The 16089-nt window shown below is 44.2% G+C and overlaps 1 protein-coding gene across 2 annotated transcripts; it reads left to right on the forward strand.

Moving 5' to 3' along the window:
• The first annotated feature begins 97 nt into the window (after positions 1–97).
• TCEANC2 (transcription elongation factor A N-terminal and central domain containing 2) lies at positions 98–14209 on the forward strand. Of its 2 annotated transcripts, none has more exons than XM_075002488.1 (5): positions 98–137; positions 648–793; positions 4097–4238; positions 8184–8377; positions 10332–13210. In XM_075002488.1, the coding sequence occupies exons 2-5, from the start codon at positions 692–694 to the stop codon at positions 10518–10520; spliced, it is 627 nt and encodes a 208-aa protein (XP_074858589.1). In that variant the 5' UTR covers positions 98–137; positions 648–691; the 3' UTR covers positions 10521–13210. The 2 variants fall into 2 exon arrangements, with proteins under 2 accessions (XP_074858589.1, XP_074858590.1); XM_075002489.1 differs by lacking the exon at positions 98–137 and adding an exon at positions 13228–14209 and having other exon boundaries at positions 288–793; positions 10332–10540.
• The last annotated feature ends 1880 nt before the right edge of the window (positions 14210–16089 follow it).

Here is a 16089-nt window from a genome sequence, read left to right on the forward strand (position 1 = left end):
AGAAGTAGTTTCCCTGTGGGCTTTACACAGGGGAGGAGAGGGAGAGTCGCCTTCGCCGGGAACTACGAGGCGAGTCACTTCCGGGATGGGCCTCGCGAGTAGGTTGAGGGAACCGGGAAACCAGCGGCCTCTCCGAGGTCAGTACTGCCCTGTCCGTGCGCCCGCCCCCCACCCCCGCCATCCCGCAGGCGGCCCCCACCCGCTCCCGATGAGCAGCAGCCCGGGCCCCCGGCCGCCGCGCACCCAACTCCCCCCCCCCCGCCTTCACCGTGCCGACCCCCCCGACTTCCTTTTCTCCCCCGGGGCGTGAGCCGCACACCCCACGCCCATCCCCAGAGACACGTTTAACTCGTGCACTGTGTCCTCCTCCTCCACGCTGGGTACCGTGCATTGCCACCCCAAGGCTCCAGCCCCAGGGACACACAGGGTGGCAGCCCAAGTCCCCTCCCCCCCTCCTTTTCGTGCCCCACACCTGCATTGTATTCGTGGCTTAGTGTAATACAGCCCACAATGCCTCCTCCTGCAGCTCATGCTTCTAGGTTATGTTTGGTGCTAGTCCTGTGTACAATCTGAATTTTAAGTTAAGTCAATATTATCCAGAACAGTTTTATAATGGAAGGCGGGCAATTGTTTTCTTACTGAAACAGCTGCTGCACCTACTCAAAAACTTGGAGATCGGTCAGTGTCTATCATGGATAGATTTGTGATACGAAAACCCAAAGATCAAGAAAGCCCTAGGAAAAGAGATCCAGGAGAAAAGGTTTACAAGCAAGCCACTATAGAATCTCTGAAGGTAAGAGTGGGGAGGGCAAAGGAAATGGATAAGAGATCAGTAGAGTATTTTCCAGTATAGGCCTGATGTCGTTCATATTGCAGTTTCTGTCCCAAGGGATAACAGAGCACTTGAGAATACCTATAGCACCCCTGAAATGTTGCTGCCTCTGAGGTGGACAGCAGCCAAGACGACAAACAACAGGACAGCAAGGAGCAACACATGTTGTCCAAAGACTGGAGCAAAGGCCTATTACAAGAAGGGCCATAAAACATTTAATGCTTATCTAAAGTAGATGGACCTTAGCTTTTAAGCTCATATAATTGTTGGACACCATAAACTGAGGCAACATCATATATGGATCTTGAAATATTAATGTGTTACTCACCCTGTTGAGATGTCCCGTGAAAGCTCACCTAATAAATTATTTTGTTAGTCTTTAAAGTGCTACTTGACTGCTTTTCTGTTGTGATAGTATATAGACTAACATGGCTCCTTCTCTGTTCCTGTTGAGATGTGAACATCTGGTTCTACTGAGTCAGAATATTTCATATCTGATGCTTAGATGTCGGGCTATTTTAATTTTCTTTCGGGCCATTAACACTAAAATGGGATCACTTCCCACCCTTCCCCATGAGTGGTGATATCAGATAATCAGTGTTTCAGAATCCAGTATGCAACAGTCCCATTCAACATCCTGTAAAATTGGGCAGTGTGTAGCTGAACCCTTTCACTTAAGCATCAGGAGTTCTGTAGTTAGAATGCGTGTGTGGTGGAAAGAAATACGGCCTACCCTTACCTCCAGCTGGATGTGAATCCTTCATGTTCATGGTGCACCAATACCAATTTGCTGGTCCTGCACTCTAGGTCTTTAGTTCTCATGTTATAGACTTCTGGTGGCATACATCATTAGGCTTATCAGATCTCATAGGCTTAAGCATGGTCAATAGCTCAATGAGACACCTTCAGAGGAAGCCCAGGTTGCTGCAAGAAATGGTATTGGTAATTTAGTTGACACTTCTCAATACTGAGGTAATGCTTCACCACACCACAAGGGGGCAGTGGACTGCTGGAAATACTGTTTGTTGAATGAAAGAAATCTGGGGTCCTAAGCACATGCGGTCATTGAAGATCTTGTGATAAATGTTTGCAAAGTTGGTGTTAGTCCTGTTGTTCTGTCCAAAATTCTAACTTTAGTATTTATGGTCAGTTCATGTCCAAGTTTATCCCCATCTTCAATTTTAGAAGTGATTTATTTCCTCACTTGAAAACAGTCGTCTTGACTCACTGGCTGCAGTTCAGTGGTGTGTGCTCTGTAAATATACAGTCAGGACAATGGATAGGCACTATCAGATTGAAAGGTATTCTGTAAACAGTGCTAAGAAATGTGGTGACATATTAAAACAAAAAAGCAGTCCAGTAGCACTTTAAAGACTAACAAAATAATTTATTAGCTGATGAGCTTTCATGGGAGAGACCCACTTCTTCAGATCATAGCCATATGAGTATGTGATTCTGTGCTATGTAAGCTTTATAAAGGATGTTCAATAGATTTAGAATTTAATTAGAAAGATTTATGATGAATCACAAAAACAAAACAACAACATGAAAAAAACCACAAGGTCAATCTTTCAGCCCATCTCAGGTGGCCTGTAAAGTTGCACATATATATATTTTGCTGCTCATACTGAGTAATTGCATATTTAGCCATGTGCATATGTATTTCTATGTAACTGAAACTTGAACCCATAATTCCTTGCAGAAAACATAAGTACAGAGTATGGTTGTGATATATGAGGTCATTTGAAACCTATGGAAAGTGAGAACATTCTAAGTAGCAACACTAAAGTGGAATTGTCATTCTAATATGCCTATTAATCAAGTGCATGATCATATTCGTACACGTATTTAAAGAATATAAGATGTGTATACACTGTTTAAATAGGCAGCAAGAATGTATTGTGAGATTCATTTAGGATTTTTAGATGGATCCAACACCACCCTCCCTGCATGAGATTAAAAGAGTATGACAAAGATTCTCTGAGATAATGCATGTTTCCTAAATATCCGTAGTGAGCTGGCATTAAGATTTGGAGAACTCTGTGCTTGAGAAGGAGAAGGAGAGGCCCCTGGTAACTGGCCATTAATAGTAATTTATTTGTCTTACCCAGCACTTTCTCTTCCTCTTGATCTTGCTGGAAGTGGGAACTGGGTGATAAGTTTGCTCCTATTAAGATCCTAACTGCAAGATTTTGTCTTTAAATTAGGAGTAACGTGTTGCATCACACCTACAAGAAAAGTGATTCCTGCATAGCCATTAGTTAGTCTGTATCTGAGCATTTTTAATGCACCCATCACTGTAGCATCTGGGCATGATTTAAATAATTGAAAAGGACAATCTGTAGGCATGCTCCTCACCCTCCCTTCTTATAAAGCTTTCTTGAGTGGTAGTTTTCTCATTGTTTTCCCTTGGCGGGTTATCCTGCACCAAAGTGATTATTATTATTATTATTATTATTATTATTTATGGTAACACCTGTGTCACGAGTCTCAGCTCAGGAGCTCAGCCTGCTAGATGCTTTGCAAACAGAGCGGAAAAGTGTTTCCTTGTCTTAAATTTAGATCATAGCTCCTTGGTACAAGTGGAGGATTCGGACAGCACGCCTGCTGTATTACTTTTGCTGAACAATTGTAAAAGGTCTTGCACTACTCTTCACACTGCTTGTAATCTGGTAATACGGATTTCCACAGCAAGATGCTTTGGGCTGAAAGGCAGAATGTAAATGTGAGACCTATTAATGACTGGCTTCTTTCAGACCCTCAGTGGTGTTCCATAGCTCCCTTCCGTCTCAGCTGCTGCTATGCACTCTGAGATTTGTGAATTTGAAAACAGAAGTGGGACAGATTCAGGCCTTCGTTGGTACCTAGTTGCTACTAGAAATATTGGAAGAAGCTGTTTCTCCCAGCTACTCCCTCTCCTCCTGTCTTTATTAAGCCATTTTTACAGTGAGCTTCTCAATGTCTGAATACCTGCATAACTGCCTTATTTTCCTAGGAGATATTTGCAGCTGAGTGTCCTGTATTTGGCAGAATAAGATAAAGAATCTCGCTTTGCCTTGTAGATATTTCTGTCCTGATTTACAACAGGGAGCTGCTCTCAAGCAATTACCCATCATTTTGGACCATCACATATTCTCTGCTCTGGCTCCTGTCATGATCAATAATTCATTTGTCGATAACAGCCCCATTAGCAGAGATGAAGACCAATATCTTTATTCACAATAAGAATATTCCACTTTCCTAATGACTTCTTTTTTTTCTCAGAGAGTCGTGGTTGTAGAAGACATAAAAAGATGGAAATCTGTTCTGGAGCTTCCTGACCAGTCTAAGGAGAATCTGATTGAAGCTCTGGGAGAATTAAAGAAGAAAATACCTTCTAAGGATGTGTTACTTTCCACAAAAATAGGTGCATTTTGTATCTAGTTTAGAGTGAAAATTAGATCCATTTGTGTCCTTTGCTTGTTGAATTTTTCCATACACAGGGAATGGTTGACAGTATTCAGTGATGGTCCTAAGCACTTTATCTTATTGTTGCATAAAATCCTGGTGGTAGGTAGCTACATAGGCTGCAAAATCTTAGTACAGAAAAAAAGAAAGTTCTTGATTTATTCACAAGTATTTGGATGTTTCCTGCTTATAATCAAGGGCTAGGTCAATAGGCAGCATGTGAAAGGTCTCGTGCGCTCTCCCTGACAATGCCATGGGAGGGAGGGGTGAGGGGCTAGCCAGCAGCTGGCAGACCCAGAGGCTCTGGGTAGCTCAGGGACTAGCTAGGGAGCCTGATGCCTGCAGAAGGGGTGTGCCCCCCACTTGCTGGCAACAGTGGGGGAAGCACAGTAACGCAGTCCCTGCTCACTCTGCATCCTGACTGCGTCGCTTGGGTGAGAGGGTGGGACTGCCCCCACACTCATCCTCAGGAAGCAGAATGAGCCGAGGCTGCATTGCTGTGCTTTCCCCGCTGCTGTCAGTGAGTGTGGGTGGGCTGCATCCCTGCTGATGGTGCTGGACCCTCAGCCCAGTTAGTCTTCCCCAGCCACAGCACTTGAGAGAGGGGGGTGAGGGAAGAGACAGGGAGGAAGCCATACAGGGGCCAGGTACAGGCAGAGCAGGAGTGGGGAGAGGCAGGGTCTGGGGTACAGGGGGTTGTCCCAGCTCTTCCCTGGCTGGGGCTGGAGCTCATGTGCCCAGTGTCCCCCTGTATCTCCCTTCACCAGCCCTCCCCACCTGGGTCACTCCCTTCCATGGTGAAATATGTAGGATAAGGACTGATGAGGAGGAAATCTCCACATAGTTCCTCCTTGATAGGTCAAGGGTGGTTCTTCCTCTTTGGAATGAGATGTGGCACCATCTGGAAACTCAGAGAAGTCTCCAGGATATGCTGGAGGTCCAAGCCATCAGCAAAGAGGCTTTGCACCTTCGTTACAGCTGCCTCGGTGCCCCTTTCCTCTCCAACAACTCCCACACGTGGAGGTCGCTATATGCACATAACACTTCTATTACTTGATTAATTTTCACATGATGCAGGGGACAGAGTTTGAACAAAGCCATCAATTCTTGGCTCTCTCTTTGTGCAGCTCCTGATTTTGCGAAGATCACCCCACGACGTACTGGAGAGGGAGAATAGCTGACCCCCTCCTTTCTGTGCAAAAGGGGGCCCTCACTGTGCATGGACAGAGAGGAATGATCTGTCCTTCTGGTCTGAATTTTATAGTCTAGTCTGCCATTTTTAGCACGTTGACCCATCCTGTATCAGATCTGACCCAGAGACAGATGAAGCACAGTTGTGCCATATGAAACCTCAGGACTAACACTAACATCTTCTGGCCAGTAGTGTTCTCAGTTAGAAATGAATATCAAGCAGTAGGTAGTAGGTAGTCCATCATGTCTGACGATAACGTCTTGAGCTTGCGCAGGCTCATTGGTTGTGGACTCGCATGTGGCTGAGAAGTCCAAGCTTTGAATGGCATGGACGTTCTCTGGGGAGGCAAGGGAAATGTCTTGGCTCTGTTGGTGCGGCTGCTGCTGTTGCTTTCTTCCTCTCATGAGCATCAATGAGGTGCACATGTTGCTGCTCTTCAGAGTTGTCATACGTGTGTCATACAAGAGCACGCCAGCCTGTTCGGTCTTTTGCATGCTGCTCTAGCTGATCTGGTTTTAAACCAGCATGAGCAATGTTGGCCTTCACGCAGTCTTTATATCTCTTGCGAGGCCCAACTTGATTCCTTTTGCCCTGGGAGAGTTCACCGTAGAGGAGTCGCTTAGGGATTCTCGACTCCTCCATTCATATGACATGTCCTGACCAGCGAAGCTGGGCTTTCAGAATCATGGCTTTGATGCTCATGGTTCCTGCTCTGTCCAGGACTTCCAGGTTCGTAACTCTGTTCTGCCATCGAATGTGCAGTATTGACCTCAGGCTGCGTGTGGAAGTGCTCCAGCAGTTTTATATGTTTTCTGTACAAGGTCCAGGTTTCACAGCCATACAGGAGACTGGTCAGGACTACAGCCTTGCACACTTTCAGTTTCGCGGACTGTTGGATATTGTGCTGATTCAACACTCGCACTCTCAGACGTCCTACTGCCTGGCTGGCCTGGCAGATTCTGGCATTGATTTCTTTGCCAAGGGAGCCATCGTCGGCTGTCCCACTGCCAAGGTACTTGAACTCCTCTACTGTTTTTAACTCTGTTCCTTCAATAAAGATTGAAGCGGGGAGAGCAGCAGATCCTGGAGCAAGTTGAAACAGCACCTGGGTCTTTCCTGGGCTGATGGTCAAACCAAAGAGGCGAGTGGCATCAGCAAACTTGTTGACAATGAGCTGGAGATCAGATTCCTTGTGTGCCATAAGTGCAGAGTCGTCAGCAAAAAGGGCTTCAAGGATGAGCCTCTCAAGCGTCTTGGTTTTAGCATTCAGATGACAAAGGATGAAAAGTGACCCATCAAGTCTGTATTTTATGTAGACTCCATGGTCCAGGTCCCTAACTGCGTGGCTGAGGACGCACTTGAAAAAGAGGTTGCATGACACTAGGGCCAGCACACACCCTTGCTTCACACCATTGGATATCTCAAATGGATCTGAGGACTTGCCATTTGAAAGAACAAAGCCAGTCGTGTCATCGTGGAACAGGCGTATGAGGTTAATAAATCTTCTCGGGCAGCCAAGATTTGACAGGATAATCCACAGGGCTTCTCTGTTGACGGTGTCAAACGCCTTGGTCAGGTCTATAAAGACAGCATACAGATCCAAGTTCTGCTCTCTGCACGTTTCCTGGACCTGACAAACAGCAAAGATCACGTCAGTGGTGCTGCAGCCTGGATGAAAACCACGCTGTGCCTCTAGTAGGTTCTCCTCTGAGATGTTGGTGATCGGACGGTTGAGGATGACTCGAGCCAAGATCTTCCCAGCAGTACAGAGAAGGGAGATGCCCCGGTAATTTCCACAGTCAGCTTTGTTGCCTTTGTTCATGAAGAGCGAGATGGTTGTGGCATCCTTAAAGTCTTTGGGCATGTCATCTTCTTCCCAGATGCTGATCAGGATGTTGTGAAAGGCTTCAAGTGACACTGGTTGTGCTGCTTTGAAAATTTCAGCAGGGATACCGTTCATCCCAGGGTATCAAGCAGACGAATGGGAACTATATCAAGCAGACAAATATCAATATTAAGCAGACGAATGGGAACTATACCTTCTGCTTTATGTGAGGTCAGTGGTTTTCACCTGTGGTCTGCATGGACCCCTTTGAAAATGTTTTAGGGACTTGCAAATGAAAACAGGCTAAAAACCACTGTTAGGTAAGAGAGCCCCTTTCAAAAGGCATATTTCCTAGCCTGTGCAGTGGTGTATTTCTGGGGGCATGAGAAATGTCACTGGTGGTGGTTGGAAAACACTGAGTGGAGTCATACTTGCTCACTTGCATGTAAAAACATTTCAAAGATCATCTAACATCTGCTTCCTCAAATAAATTTATAGCTATCATTTTTATTCTGTGTGGCCCAATCCTGAAAGCTTTACATTAGGTTTACCATCTTTCTATGTACTTGTATAACCCTGTATTGTCTGAGCACCTGACTACGCACCTCAGTGATCTAGGGAAATGCCATGTCCATTTTACAGCTGGATAACTGAGCACCTAGGAAGTTACTCAAGCAAAATCACTACTGAATCAGCGAATAAAGACTATACAAACACTGGCCTCAGTGTTTTCTTATTTGCATTCATATCAAGTGCTTAGTTTTCTACTGCAGTGGTCTGAACTATAATGCTTTATAGCTGTTTTGTCACTAATACGCACTGACTGTCTGGATTACACTTAACTACACACCAAAGTTGAACAAACTCTTGCTGCTTCCTTTTGGCAGGTCACACAGTGAATAAGATGTGCAAACATTCAGACCCTGACGTGGCCAATCTTGCAAAAGACATTTACACGGAGTGGCAAACTTTCATCAAAGATTATTCAAACAAGCCATCAATAGAAGTAAGGAGTGATCCCAAAACAGAAACCCTCAGAAAGAATGCACGGAAGCTACTTTGCAGTGCTCTGGAACTAGAGGTAATACTCTTAATGCTCTATTTATTAGCTGTAAGGAGAGTATATAGGTAGCCTGCGGCATAAAGAGTTCTCTGTTATTGGGGTTTCTACAAAAGGAATTTGTTTTTCTTTGGCCAGATTGCTCTGGCTGGTGAAAACAAAAGTGAATATGTGTCTGGCATTGCTCTCATATACACACTGCACAAACAGGAAACCGCTGGGTTTCTTATGCTTAGATTGCACAAGGAAAGAGGAAGTTAATATGGAAGACTGCTATTTATTAGTTATAAAACCTGCACAATACCCTTTGGTTGTTTTGTGTTTCAGAGAAATTGTATTTATTTGTAAATTTAAACTTATTACAAAAATGTACAGAGACGGGTCAATGATATATAAAGAGGTGGTAAATACTAGATCCCTGTGGTATCTTTAAGGCAGTGAACAAGACGTGCTGTAAGGCTTAATGATTAGTTTTTGCCTTGTATATTAAACTCCATAATAATTATCCTTTTAATTTATTCATTAATTATCCTTTAAATAGCAAGTCAAGTGATATGCACTCAGCAGTTAGAGTTAAAAGTAGTGTGGTGTTTAGCTTTATTTACATGGTCTTAAGGAAAATGAACCCTCTGGTTATGTAAGGAACGATTGATACGTTCCAAAGGGAGTTCCCATCTGTCCCCTTCCAAAAGGTGGGTTAAAGTTGGGGTCCATCAGGCTGACTCAAGAGACTGGCTTTGTAATACAGTCCGTGGCTTGTTCAAATCCATCCCTTGGGATCTGCGCGAGTTTCTAGCACAGGGGTCTGACACTGTGAGCAGACGGAGATTCCGTTGCACAAGGTACCCGCAGTGTGCCTTCCACCACGCCAATTGCTTCCACTTCAAAAATAGGCAGTGCTGTGCAGAGATACCGGGGACAAGGCAGGGCAGTTCTGCCAGAGATTAAAAATGCCCCCTTTTAACAGGACTTGTGTGAAAGGATGGCAAGGAAAACACTGACTGCTCCCCAATAGGCATGAATCTCCCTGGAGTGCACCTACCATCAGGTGCAGTTTGCTTCAGCATGGATCAGTCAGATGTATAATCAGTCACAGAAAAAGGAGGGAGTCCAAGATTTGGGAGTTTAAGGACAATGGAGAGGGAATCTGCAGATGGGGACAAGATATAAGAATTAAGTGGGTCAGAAAGGGATGTGCAAGGACAAGGGCAACTGGAAGCTGGGCAGCAGAGGGGGAATAAAATGGGGCAAAGATTAAGAGGGGGAATAAAACTCTAATAACTCACATTTTGGAGTCTCCCATCTCTGAAAGTATGGGAGATTCCCCATCACTAAAAGCAAAAATGAAATTAAAAGTGCGGTGTGGGCAGTGGAGGTTTCATTTCTTCCTTTACTGTTTATTTCTTACATTTCTAAGTTGTGCCAAATTACAGATCTTGGCACATGCTGCAGCAATAACTTCATAATTAACATTTAGCATATCCCTTTCTGCATTCTTAATTAGAGTTTCTGCCACATACACAGCCTACATTTCCCTATATAGCACCAGGCAAAGCTCCCAAGTATTTGGAGCATCTTAGAATTGCATTAGGGATCTAGCTGAAAATAGTATCCAAGGTGCCTTGTATCAGAAGGATCAAATATTAGTTTTATGGAGAGAGTGCAGTCTAGTTTGTAATTGCAGTTGAACTTGATACCCAAAGCTGGTTGCAAATTGGTGTCCTGTTGTGAGGGCAAAGCCTGGCCTCCCAGCTGGAGATGTGAATAAGTTCCCTGCGATTGACCAAGTTGCCTTGTTCTTTAATTGCTCAAGTGGAATTAAATTGCTCTTCCTGTTTCACATGTGATGGGAAGTAGATTTCCTTGAATTTGAGGTGATTAATGAAGAAACTCTGAAAACCACCAAATTCTAATTTCAATCGGTTGGTTTCCTTATTAAATGTAAGGATCTAATTTTACACTTTGCTATTTTCAGATTGATCACCCACTGGCTGAAAATATTGAGCGAGAAGCTTTTCATCTCTCTTCCCGTCTCATTAATGCCCCATATCGGCGGACAGTGCGAGCCCTCATCTTCACGTTAAAGCACAAAGCTGAAACCCGAGCACAAGTCAAGACTGGTGCACTCCCAGTCCGTGTGCTTGTACAGAACCATAAGAAGTGACTCAGTGTCTGGCACTGAATGTAGGATTCATGTGTCTATGCTATGTATTGGGATTGGGAAACCCTTGTGTTTTAAGGGGAGCGTTGGAGCATTGGTAATGTTAATCACTCTTACATTGTAAGGACAGGATATACCAGGAAAATCTCAGGGGCGTCTTCAATGGAGATGTAAACTGATGTAATTTAATCATGTGAATCAGTGTAAATTTGAGTGACCAGAGTGGATGGAGTTGCAGTGGAGAAAAGCACATAGGCCTCCTCTACTTTGACTTATGCTTCTTGTTGATTATCTTTCATCCTACAAACCCACTTGTCTGGTCCTGCAGCATCTAAGTTGCATCAGCTAGCACTGACGTAACCACATATCACATGCACTACCATTTGTCACATCGGAATGTGACTGTCTCTCGGAGAGGAGCCATAAGCTTAATTAGTGGAACTGTCAGAAAGGAGCAATGATGTTCTGTGCTGGTCAGAAGTGCTGGGAGTTTAGTCATCTGTGAAGGTGATGAATAACTGACACTTCTAGTTAAGTACAGATCAGTCAGGCTCTTTGCAGTAATTACCCAAGTAGTCCCCGTGCTGCTTAGCAAAGTGAGGGGGCTTCTCTTCACTGAATTCCAGAATTGGGGACTCAGACCACAGTCTATCAGTTGGTAAGCTTGATCTCCCACCATCCCAAAGCCTTGTTTATCCCACTATTCTGAATGTCTCCCAAAGCCTTCAGGTAAAGTAGGTGGCCCAGGTAAAGGAGGCACACCTCCTTGCCATGTATTCTAATGAGCATCTCACCTTCAACATCAACTCCTCGTTCCTGACAAGTGTGGTGCCTGTGTTGCGTGAGTACCCATGTGAGGAAAGCTTATAATGACATCTCTAAATATGATTCAGTGGCAAGTAAATTGACCTTTCATAAAGGCTCTCAGTCCCACAAGGGAATAAATATTAATTCATTAGAGTGATTATGTGAACAATTTTCTTAAGCAATAAACAGAGTCCTTTTAACCAGGAAGTGTCTGTAGGTATGAATTAGTGGCGTTCCTCTGATTGCCTTAGTGCCATGAGTCACGTTATTCTTAAAACACATGCTGTTCCTGGGCTGTGGCAGACACAGTTTCTCTCCTGTGTTCTGTGTTTGGCCTATGCAGACTGGCCACAGAACATAATCTATGAATTGAAACTATAAGAGTAGAGATGACTGAGTATGGGGATAAGTGAAACCTACTGTGTTGTGAGCCCTGGGAACGTGTTAGGGCCAGGCGTCCAGTAGGTCAAGGTTGCTTCAGGATGTTCTTCTCCCAGTCACTGTGTGTCAGAACTTGTGGTGGCTGTCTCACACCATGCCACTAAGTCAAGATGGGTGGTTCACGTGGAACAACTGCAAGTTATGTATTCAGATAACCTCCAAGATTATGAGAAATAAGCAATTCTCCACCCCGTGGGATCTCTCAGCTTCCTTTGCCTCCAAGGATATTAACAATTGAAGCATTTGGGCGGGGGGGGTTCACTGCCTTTGCCCAGCACTTCATTCTCAAGACACCTTAAAATACCCAATTATTTTTATTAATTTTAAAGTGATTCCCTAATTTGGAATAGTTACACAGATATTTATTTAAAATTATGGGCCAGGGGGCTGGAAGTGAGACTGAGTCAGATGTTGGAAGACAGCAATCCACAATGCAATGAGTAACAGGTTGTTCTAGAGGGTGCATTGGGGTGGATGTGGATTTATGACTGATCATTAGGTGAGAATAGTTCAGTGAAGACCTAACACTTGGTCTCCTATTTGTTGCCCACAGTTCCTAACTCACAGTTCACTTCTCAAGAGTAACTTGTTCGAATGGGTCCAGTTAAGTTCTCCAAACCATGCTGACCCAATAACATGTCAACAGTATGCTGGACTGGCAGGAAGGAGGGTCCGAATCAGGCTGTGCAGTAGGCCTTAGGCTTTATTCCAGGAGTGTCCTGCTCTGCTTTTGAGCTCCATTTTTGATTCAGATCAATTTTACTCACTGTCTCTACTAGAGGTATGCATGCAACTTGAAATTACAAACGTTAGGAACTTCTATTAAGGGAAAGAGACAATTCCTGCACAACTCTGCTGATATTCTAGCTCGGGTCAGCAACCAAAATACCAACAGCAGCCATTTGTTTTCAAATTCAGTAAAAAGCTTAATAATTCAAGAGCTGCAATGCACTTGAATATGAGATAGTTCTTAATAACTAATGTCAAACCATACCATGTTAAAAAAAAACCTATATTTTAACAACTGTGCCCACACAATGTTTGGTAATGTGATATAGGTTTACTGCAGGATGTCGACAAAGTTTTTATATAATCTGTTTCCTCACACTTCACGTGTCTGTTTATACCACTATCTTCCTGACTTTCACTCCCGAACCCACTTTAATTTTGCCTAATTTTCTTTACATTTAATTTCAATTTTATCTTAAAATGTGGGTTGCCCTTCACAGCAGGAATGCCACAGACTTCCTTTTCCTTTACAAAATCAAGACTTTATTAGCAACATGATCAAAAGACAGGTACAGTATCATATCCCACAATGCACGCAAAGTGGGAGTGATTAACCTTTCGAGATCCCCTATCATTTGCTATTTAGATATGAGTTGTTCATTGTTGACTTTTTAGACATTCACCTTTTATCAAAAATAATCATGAGGGGTTTTTTTTGTTTTTTACTTTGCAGTTATAACATTAGGAGCCACAAAGAAGTCCTTAAAGAGCCACACAGAGTCAGGGATTGCAGACCCCTGTTCTAGCTGGGCTCCAGTCTTTGGCCCACCTTCACCAAATTCTGTTCAACTGTGTGGTAGTTGTGTAAAGTGAACAAAGATTTGCGTGCTTGCTCCGACATTGTTCGGGATCTTCTTCGCACTCCTCCTGAAGCACGCCTTTGGATCTTCAACAGAGGGCATCTTGCTGCACACAAGATCTGATGGGAAACTGTTTAACCTTGCAAGGCTGAAAGCCAAGTCTAAGGTGCGGGAAGTCCTCATCAGAGACATGCTGTTCACAGACGATGCTGCTGTAGTGTCTCACACAGAAGACCAGCTTCAAAAACTGCTGGATCAGTTCTCCAAAGCATGCAAGGACTTTGGGCTTACCATCATCCTAAAGAAGACAACCGTACTCGGTCAGGATGTTGCTGAATACCCATCAATCAGCATTGACAACTATACGTTAGAGGTCATCCACGAGTTTGTTTACTTCGGGTCCACCATCACTGACACCCTGTCGTTGGACACTGAGCTAAATAGGAGGATCGGAAAAGCGGCCACAACTCTGTCCAGACTCAGCAAGAGAGTGTGGAATAACAACAAGCTGTACACTCACACCAAAATGCAAGTCTACAGAGCCTGCATCCTCAGCACCCTCCTTTATGGCGGCGAGACTTGGACCCTGAATGCCCGCCAGGAAAAGAGGCTGAACGTCTTCCACTTGCGCTGCCTCAGGCGCATCCTTGGAATATCACGGAAGGACAGAGTGACCAACACTGCCATCCTCGAGCAAGCTGTAATCCCAACCATGCACACCCTCCTCAGGCAGCGTCGACTCCACTGGCTTGGCCGCATCCACAGGATGAATGATGGAAGGATTCCAAAAGACATCCTATATGGTGAGCTAGCCTCTGGCAAAAGACCTCCCGGACGCCCCCAGTTGCGCTACAAAGATGTCTGCAAGAGAGACCTCAGAGAGGTAGACATCGAGCTGGACAACTGGGAAGAACTAGCAGATGACCACAGCAGATGGAGGCAGGGGTTACACAAGGGCCTTCAGAAGGGCGAGATGAAGATCAGACAGCTAGCAGAGGAGAAGTGAGCGCACAGAAAGCACAGTAAGGAGTTGCCAGACACCCACCACATCTGCAAGAGATGCAGCAAGGACTGTCACTCTCGTGTGGGTCTTCATAGTCATAGTAGATGCTGTAAATGAAGTCCTCAATTGAAACTTTGAAGGGCGCGATCCATAGTCTATGCAGACTGAAGGATGCCTACTACTACTGAACAAAGATCTAGTAGAAAGTGCAGGGAGGCCCCAAACTCTTCTTTGCTGAGGCAGTGGAAGGGTGATTTTGAGGCAGAACCATCTCTGGCTGTGTGGGCTGGGTTTTTTTTTTCAATTTAAATGATTATTTTAGACAACGTTAACAGCCTGTGTACAAATCACCTCTTCCTAGCCAGAAGACGTGTTCTTTATGTATATTTAGAATTCGCGCCGCTTGCATTTTTACTTTGTTACTCACATAAAGGAAAGTGAACTGCCTTCTGCTTGTAAACCAGTGGCTGGCAGGCTTTCCAGACCACTGTACCCCTTTCCAGAGTCTTGATTTGTCTGGTGTACCCCCAGGTTTCACCTCACTTAAACTTACGAAAGTGTCACAGCACTCTATTACTGAAACATTGCTTACTTTCTCATTCGTACTGTGTAATTATAAATCAATTGTACTTGCATTTCAGGGTTTAGTATACAGAACAGTATAAATAAATAATTGCCTCTGAAATTACAGTTTGTACTGAGTGTGCTAGTATCTTTAGATAGTTTGATGTAAAACTAGGCACATATCTAGATGAAATGGTGTACCCCCGCAAGACATCTGAGTAGTTCCCTGGGGCACACATACCCTTATTGAGAGCTGCTGTTATAAACAATCAATCCAATTAAATTCCAGTCAGTTACACTGAGGTAATCCCCACAAAGGTGATAGCACGGAATATATATGAGGGCTTAATTTGACTTACCATGCAGTCAAAAGGGGAAAATAACCCAGCTTGGTTATAGTGACTTTCCAGGACTGGTGTTAGAAAGAACTTTTTAATCTGCACATTGAGAGCCTTTGACACAGGGACAACAGCCTCACTAAGAACCTTTGCTTTCCTGTTATTTTTCAGAGCAGAACTAGTAGAACACGGGCATCAACCATACCACTGGTGGGTCAGACTCAGCCCATCTGATGTGTTTGTGTGACTGCCACAACACGTTCCAATTAGGCAGAATCTCAGCTTTCGCTGAAACTAGAGTAAAGAAAAAATCCTAAGGCTTATGAAGGAGACCTTCCAAATGCAAACCAAAGGTAAAGTGCCGTTGCATTGCCTACCTGATGCTGCAATCAGCCTGAAACAACATCTCAGACAGCTGAGCTGCTCTGTCTCCATTAATCTCATTGGAGCGTCAACCAAAATGATGACAGACTTATGTCAATATTAACAATTGTGTCACTGATAACTCTGGAGTGGGAGAAAAATCCCTGGGGGAGTTGAAATTGCGAGTGGTAGGAGGAAGGAAAATGCAAAGAGAAGAAGTGAGAAAGATAGAAAGGAGGTTGGGGAAGGAAGAGAAAATATGGGAGACATAGCAGAGGGCCCACAGACGAGCGTGCTTTCCCACTGAGAAACAGTGAACGTGGCCATGAAATAATAACTATTTATAAAGAACTGATTCCTTCGATCTCCATGGAAGCCCCCTATTAACATCAGTTGGTGCTCTGCAGTGAAAGGAGGCAGGTACAGAATCCAGAGGTGAAAAAAGGAGTCAGAAGTTACTTGAGTAA

The sequence above is a fragment of the Carettochelys insculpta genome, chromosome 9 (genome assembly GCF_033958435.1).
Source record: "Carettochelys insculpta isolate YL-2023 chromosome 9, ASM3395843v1, whole genome shotgun sequence".
In the NCBI taxonomy this organism is placed as follows: Eukaryota; Metazoa; Chordata; order Testudines; family Carettochelyidae; genus Carettochelys; species Carettochelys insculpta.

Bases quoted from the DNA above. Each gene is read 5' to 3' on its own strand.
- TCEANC2 (XM_075002488.1), top strand. From the start codon at position 692: ATGGATAGATTTGTGATACGAAAACCCAAAGATCAAGAAAGCCCTAGG. The intron at 794-4,096 runs GTAAGAGTGGGG...TTTTTTTCTCAG, and splicing joins CCACTATAGAATCTCTGAAG to AGAGTCGTGGTTGTAGAAGA. The intron at 8,378-10,331 runs GTAATACTCTTA...TGCTATTTTCAG, and splicing joins GCAGTGCTCTGGAACTAGAG to ATTGATCACCCACTGGCTGA.